General features: G+C 39.4%; 1 protein-coding gene across 1 annotated transcript in view; it reads left to right on the forward strand.

Moving 5' to 3' along the window:
- LOC133523107 (formin-binding protein 4-like) overlaps window positions 1-3,102 on the forward strand; it is a 29,991-nt gene extending 26,889 nt beyond the window's left edge. The window contains exon 11 of the mRNA XM_061858616.1: window positions 2,254-3,102. Within this exon, the coding sequence (XP_061714600.1) occupies window positions 2,254-2,349 (96 nt within the window). The 3' untranslated portion in view covers window positions 2,350-3,102. The remainder of the gene's footprint in view (window positions 1-2,253) is intronic.
- Window positions 3,103-6,924: the final 3,822 nt, after the last annotated feature.

Genomic DNA, 6,924 nt, shown 5'->3' on the forward strand with positions numbered 1-6,924 from the left:
TTTTTTCGGTTCAACCCTAGAGTGTGGGGTATCGTTGGAAAGGTCTTTCAAAACTAATAGGAGTTTTCAAAGAACATTTTTTGATAAAGTGAATATATTCGGAGATAATAGCTCCGAAAGAAAAAAAAATGTGTCCCCCCCCCTCTAACTTTTGAACCATAGGTCCAAAAAATATGAAAAAAATCGTGGAAGTAGAGCTTAAGAAAGACATTAAATGAAAACTATAGCGGACATGATCAGTTTAGCTGTTTTTGAGTTATCGCAAAAAGTTTTCCCTTCATAGTAAAAAGACTTACTTTAATTAGGTACTGATTATGCAAATTTGCCTATTTGTTTAACTCGCGTGAAAGGTACCGTTTCATCCCTTGGTTAACAATTTACTATACTTTAAGCTCCAGTTTAGCTTATTGTGACGGAAGAGTAACTACGGAACCCTACACTGAGCGTGGCCCGACATGCCCTTGGCCGGTTATTTATCTCTCATTACGGCCGCATGGCCCTATACGACGCCATAGTTATGTTATGTAGTCATTTTTTACAAACTGAATTATCGGTAAACAACTTGAAATTTTTGTACATCATCGTTTTTTAAACTATAAGGAATTGGTTTCTGAACTCTTTCATCATGTATTTCTGGGTGTATTCCCATCTGTCCCCGCTGAGATGGGAATAGGCGCTACATACAAATCATTCCCACTTGTGCCCGCCTCCTGTATGGCGGTGGGCACAGGTGGGAATGCACCGTATTTCTGCGTTGCTTTGCAAACCACACCATACAATTCTACAGATTGCGTTGAATAATTAATTAATTTCTCAAAAATCGATGGTTAATGATTCAAAGTAAATAAGTAAATATTATAGGACATTATTACACAAATTGACTAAGTCCCACAGTAAGCTCAATAAGGCTTGTGTTGAGGGTACTTAGACAACGATATATATAATATATAAACATTTATAAATACTTAAATACATAGGTGTTTACCCATGACTCAGGAACAAATATCCATGCTCATCACACGAATAAATGCCCTTACCAGGATTTGAACCCGGGACCATCGGCTTCATAGGCAGGGTCACTACCCACTAGGCCATACCGGTCGTCAATCTTTAGGTAACCCCAGTTTACGATACCGCATAATGTACAAGACAATATGAATTCTAGGGTCAGAGAAGTGTTAAGTAAACGTCATAATTTCATAGGAGTTTGACGTTTAAAATAACACTTGCACTGTTTGAGCTGTCAAAATCCCTTCCAACTTATCCTGGTCTGATTCTGGCTGTCAAATTACTGTACAAGGCAGGATTTTTCTTAAACTTTACCTCTTACTTTACATTATAACTTAACTTTTTAGATTTAGCCCTATTAGCGCTAAAGATATGCTCTGTATCTTTAGGTATTTAAATAAAAGTAAAAAACAATGTGTACATTTTTATTTATTTAATATTTATTGCACAATACATGAAGGTAAAGTAAATACATTTGTAACCAAGACTATATATGAATTTAAAGTATAATATATATTGATAAATTTACGCATATACTAATACAAATAAACATAAGTACATATATTGATACATACATAATTATACCAAGTGTGAATCATTAAGTTGATGAGTAAGAAAGTTTGTCAAGGAAATACTTGCGCAACATGCGCTTGAATGTGAATCTGGTCTGCGCTTGTCTGATAGAGAGTGGGAGAACGTTCCAAAGTCTGCCTGGACAGTGAAATAATTGGACATGAAACCCGTTCGGTGTTGTGGACGATGAGCTTGAGATTTTTGGGTAGTTATAACATTTATTGGTTAACCAACCAAATACAAAACCGCCTGGATCTGTCACTGAACGACCTGACTTTAACCTACATTATTTGAGCATGTAATGTTTTCGTCTACCCTCAACTGGTTTAAAAACCCATTGGAGGGTAGATTTTGTTTACTTTTATTCAAATACCTATAGTTACAGACTAGATCATTGACATATATCTAAGGACGGGCCTTACGGGCAGAATGGAGCCAGTACAGCGGTGTCACGCACAAGAATTCGAGCCAATCGTGCAGTCTAACGCCACAACGCGATTGGTTGATGAGTTCGCATCGCGCGCGCGATCGGTCGCAACTAGTACCGTTTGACTGCATGATTAGCTCGAATCCGTGACACCACTGAACTAGCACCATTCTTAGTGCCCGTAAGGCCCGTCCTTAGATATATATCAATGCTATAGATATTAAAATTGCAACGTTGTATTGCAGGTGAAGATATCTTCCTCCATCGGGCTGAAGCACAAGACGGTCTCGAGCATGGTGGCCAAGTGGCAGCAGGTCGCCGACGAGATACACTCCGACTAAACCCATACATGTATATTATTATATGTATACGGTGTATATAACAAAAAAATAAATTTAAATAGAGGTGGATTGTCAAAATTTTGTAGCCACAGTAAATTTACTGCCATCTTTCGACACATGATTAAAGCTTTTAGAACGCCATTTGACTTTGAGCTTTATCCTTTCACTGATATTTGTTTAATTTGTTAAATATCAAAAAGTGGCGCCATCTACTAGATCAAATACCATTTCGAACGATGGCGCCACAATCTTTAGGTAAGATGGCGCTACTTTTTTATATTTAACTCATATCAGTGAAAGGATAAGGATCAAAGTCAAATGGCATTCTCAAAGTTTTGATCATGTTTCGAAAGTCGGCAGTAAATTTACTGTGGCTACAAAATTTTCTTTGACAATCCACGTCTATTTCAAATTCTGTTTAAAAACACCACATACTTATAAGTAATTGCTTTTTTTGTTCAATAAATTTTATGGCAACTTTTTTGTTTAAATACTTTAACAGCAGTTAAAGTAAGCAAAAAGCGGTATAATTTTATTTCTATACATATTCGAACAACCTAAGTAGTTATCTGAAGATTTTAGTAATATTGTAAACATTCACACAAACGATATACGAAAATGCTAGATTTAAAATACCGTGAGTTTTTTTTTAAAGTTTACTTCAAGCGCGTGGCGGATGCATTTTGTACAGATATTTATGATACGTAACCGTAGTTAGGTATGTAAATATTAATAAATGATCGTAACGACTGATATTTAGTTTTATTCTTTACCCCATAATATGAACTAAGACCTATTTAGTTAAAAACAATATTAGATTCAAAGTTTAACATAACAAAATAAATAATTATTTTACAGTACATATGGGGCTACTTTATAGCACTAGTGCGAGAAGTAGCATATTATGTTACTGTGTCGAACATTTAAAGGGCCATATGTACTGTAAAACGTTGTACGATACATGTGCGAATAGGTAATTCGCAACTCGTGTCGATTTAAAACACTCCCTTCGGTCGTGTTTTAATTTATCGCCACTCGTTTCGAATTTCCTATTTTTCGCACTTGTATCGTAATGTACTATTATGTTCCCGTTTTTAATACAAAAAATAATGAGTTATAACAGCAGTGAGTTCTAAGCCTAAGAAAAGTGTACACGCTCGTAAGGGCCTTAATAGGTAATAAATATTCTAAAATGGAGTTGGAATACTAGTTGTCTGAGATTTTTTTGTTGAGAGATAAGTCATCGTTGGCGTTTCACAATTTTCAAATAATCTTAATTAAAGATATTCATATTCATATTATTTATTCACAATATTTATAATATTACATGTCATAATAAGAAATAATAATAATAATTCGTATATAAGTGTACATTCGTAAAAGATCAACAACTAATAACTAACTAAAGCTCAACATTCAAAAATTCGTCATAACTGTAGAATGTGTGTTCGAGAAGCCAAGCCTTCAGTCTAGCCTTAAAACATTGCAGCGACGGTGACGAGGTGACTGTCTCCGGTAACCTGTTGTAAACAGTTGGACCCATTATGTGGGTCACCTTATTAGACCTTGCAAGTCTACGTTTTACCGGGACAAGTTGTTTAGGGTTACGCAGCGTGCGGGCAGAGTCGGCGCGTTTTTTATATAGAGTCAGGTTGGTATACACGTAAATAGCGACTTGTTGTATCACTATTGACGGCAAAGTCAATATACCTAGTTCTCTAAAATACGCTTTCGCGGAGGTGTCCTGGCTAACCTGTGCCACGCACCGCACGGCTCTTTTTTGAAGACGGAAAACGCGCTGCCAGTCCGCGGCGCGCCCCCATATCTCCGCGCCATACTGCAGCACCGAATGAATTGTCGCAAAGTAGCAACTTCGTACGACATGCCGTGGTACGACCCGCGCCAGGCAGCGAAGGGCAAAACATGCACCACCCAGTTTACCACACAACTGGTCGATATGGGTCATCCAGATTAACTTACGGTCTATTTGAAACCCTAAGAAAGTAGTGAACTCCACCTTCTCCACTTTGATGCCGTCAGCTTGGATCTGAAGTGCCCTTGGCGTCCGACCTCCAACGTGAAAGTGCAAAAAGTGCGTTTTGGAAAGGTTAAGCGCCAAACCATTCGACTTAAACCACTTAGATAGCTGATCCGCAGCATCATTGAGGCGTGTCTCCAAGCTGTCTATATTTGGTGCTGATATAATGCCAGCGACGTCATCCGCGTACATTAAAATGTCGGCGGATGTTATCGCTTCGGGAAGATCGTTTAGTAATAATGAAAAAATAATATTAGACACTGACGAGCCTTGGGCGACACCCATGGATGTAGCCAACGGATCTGACCTGACTTGACCCCCGTCCCCTACCACGACTTGAGATCTGCCCCGGAGAATGTCAGTGAAGAGGCCGTGCGCATTGCCACATATACCATAGTGCAGTAGTTTTGCGCCAATTACGCCGTGATCTGCCACGTCAAACGCCTTGGAAAGGTCACAGCAAAGCATTGCAACCTGCTGTTTCCCCTCCAACGCGTCGAAGATTTTGCGCACAGCCTCGCGCGCTAAGTCGGTCGTACAGCGTCCTGATCTGTATGCGTATTGTCGATCGGATAATGCGTTTGTTGCATCGAGGAACGCTGTTAACCGAGAGCATAATCCGTTCTCCAACACTTTAGCGATGCAGGGTATAATAGAGACTGGCCTGTACCCATCAATATTCTCTCTTTTCCCTTTGCCCTTAAAGAGTGGAGAGATCTTACTAACCTTCAGAGGGTTGGGGTAGGATCCTTCTTTAAGGCATGTGTTGTACAAATGCGTTAGGGCGGGTGTGACGGTATGAACAATAGAAAGTAATAAATCCATCGATATGTCGTAAATATCTTTCGTAGACTTGTGTGGAATACGCGTCGCGATTATATTGTGAACCTCTTTGACGGTGAAAGGGGTGAGCCTAATGGAGCGGTCCGCAGGTGCGCGCGCTGCGCTCAGCTGGTGGCGCACGCGGTCAAGGTCGGCGCGAGGCGCACCACAAGCTAATGCAGCGCGTACAAATCTGGTGTTCATGGAGTCGGCTACCTCTTTTTTTGAACTACATTTTACACCTTCTGGACTTTCCACTACATCTGTAAAATCAACGACGAGACGTCTTGTTTTCCCTCTCTCTTTATTAACGACCTCCCACATTGTTTTGGACGAATTTTGAGTCATAGACATTTTTTGACAGTAGAAACGCGTTTTGCACTGTTGCAATTCATAGTTATACCTAATTTCTAAACTGTTAATGCGATTTTTTAACTCAAGATTCGTAGGAAATTTACGTTCTAAATAAATGCACTCAAACAATAATGATTTGATATTTAAAATATCCTGAGTTACCCACGATTCGCTATTTTTAGAGCCACACCTTCTTTTTAAGGGAAAGCATAAGTTGTTTTTTTCTGATAAAATACTACTTAATTGAGTTGATAGTGATTCAGCAATATTATCGGCCAAAAAAATCTCTCCAATCTATGCTTTCCATCGCCAAGATGAAGTTAACACGATTTACTCCAGAGTAATCTCTGGTTACGCGAGTTTGTGACATAGTACTTTTACTCCTACTTGAAAGTTCTAGACGCACAGCGTAATGATCCCCGAGGTTAGTTTACGACGGGGGATGCTGTCACTAAGCCTGCATCTACATTAGTATAGGCATGATCAAGTGCGGTACATGAGTGAGCGCTTATTCGAGTGGGAAACGTTATTTCATTCCTACAATCGTGCGACATCAATAAATCCTCTAAATATCTCAGATCTGCTGTTTTGTCCCCAATACAGTTAATGTTCATATCGCCTACAATAACGAAGGGTTGACTGAACGCACTGGCCTTCTCGAGCACACACTCAAGGTGGGTCAAAAAGTCTTTGGTTGGAATTAAATTAGTTCGGTACAAACATATTACAATAAGATTAAACTCTAACAAATGAACAGCTGATAATTCACAAAACAATTCCTTTGATAGGTCAACAAATTCAGGTACATTGACGGCTTTGATGTTATCTTTAACGTATATACACGACCCACCGTGAATAGATTGCTTCCGACAAAAAGAAGAAACCAAAAGGTATTTGTTCAAGTTAATGCATTTAAGATGTTCATTAGATAACCAATGTTCAGTAACGGCTAACACGTCACATTTTAAGTCAGTACCTAATAACACTTCCAACTTATCTGTTTTGTTGTTGAGCGATTGCACGTTTTGATGGCATACAATAATCCGCATACTTGATGCATCCTGTGTGTGTGTAGTAGTCGCACGCGCAGCCGCGCAGTCACTGAGCTGCTGTCTCGGGTCGTTCGGTGGTGGGGCCCCGCTCGGAGCGGGGACGGACTCGAAACCAGTCGGTAAACCGTATGCCGTTCGGCCACGAAGTCGGCGATTTTAACTCGTCGTTGGTAAATCGTTGATAAAGTGCTAAGATTTGCAGGAAGTTTTATCTGGCAGTTAACTTATTTGCCAATTAGCTATCCAACACTTTACTTGGACATTGTGAAACAGGGCATAAATAGATTACCCTAATAAATAAGAAACAGA

Source organism: Cydia pomonella, chromosome 11 (assembly GCF_033807575.1).
Source record: "Cydia pomonella isolate Wapato2018A chromosome 11, ilCydPomo1, whole genome shotgun sequence".
Lineage (NCBI taxonomy): Eukaryota > Metazoa > Arthropoda > Insecta > Lepidoptera > Tortricidae > Cydia > Cydia pomonella.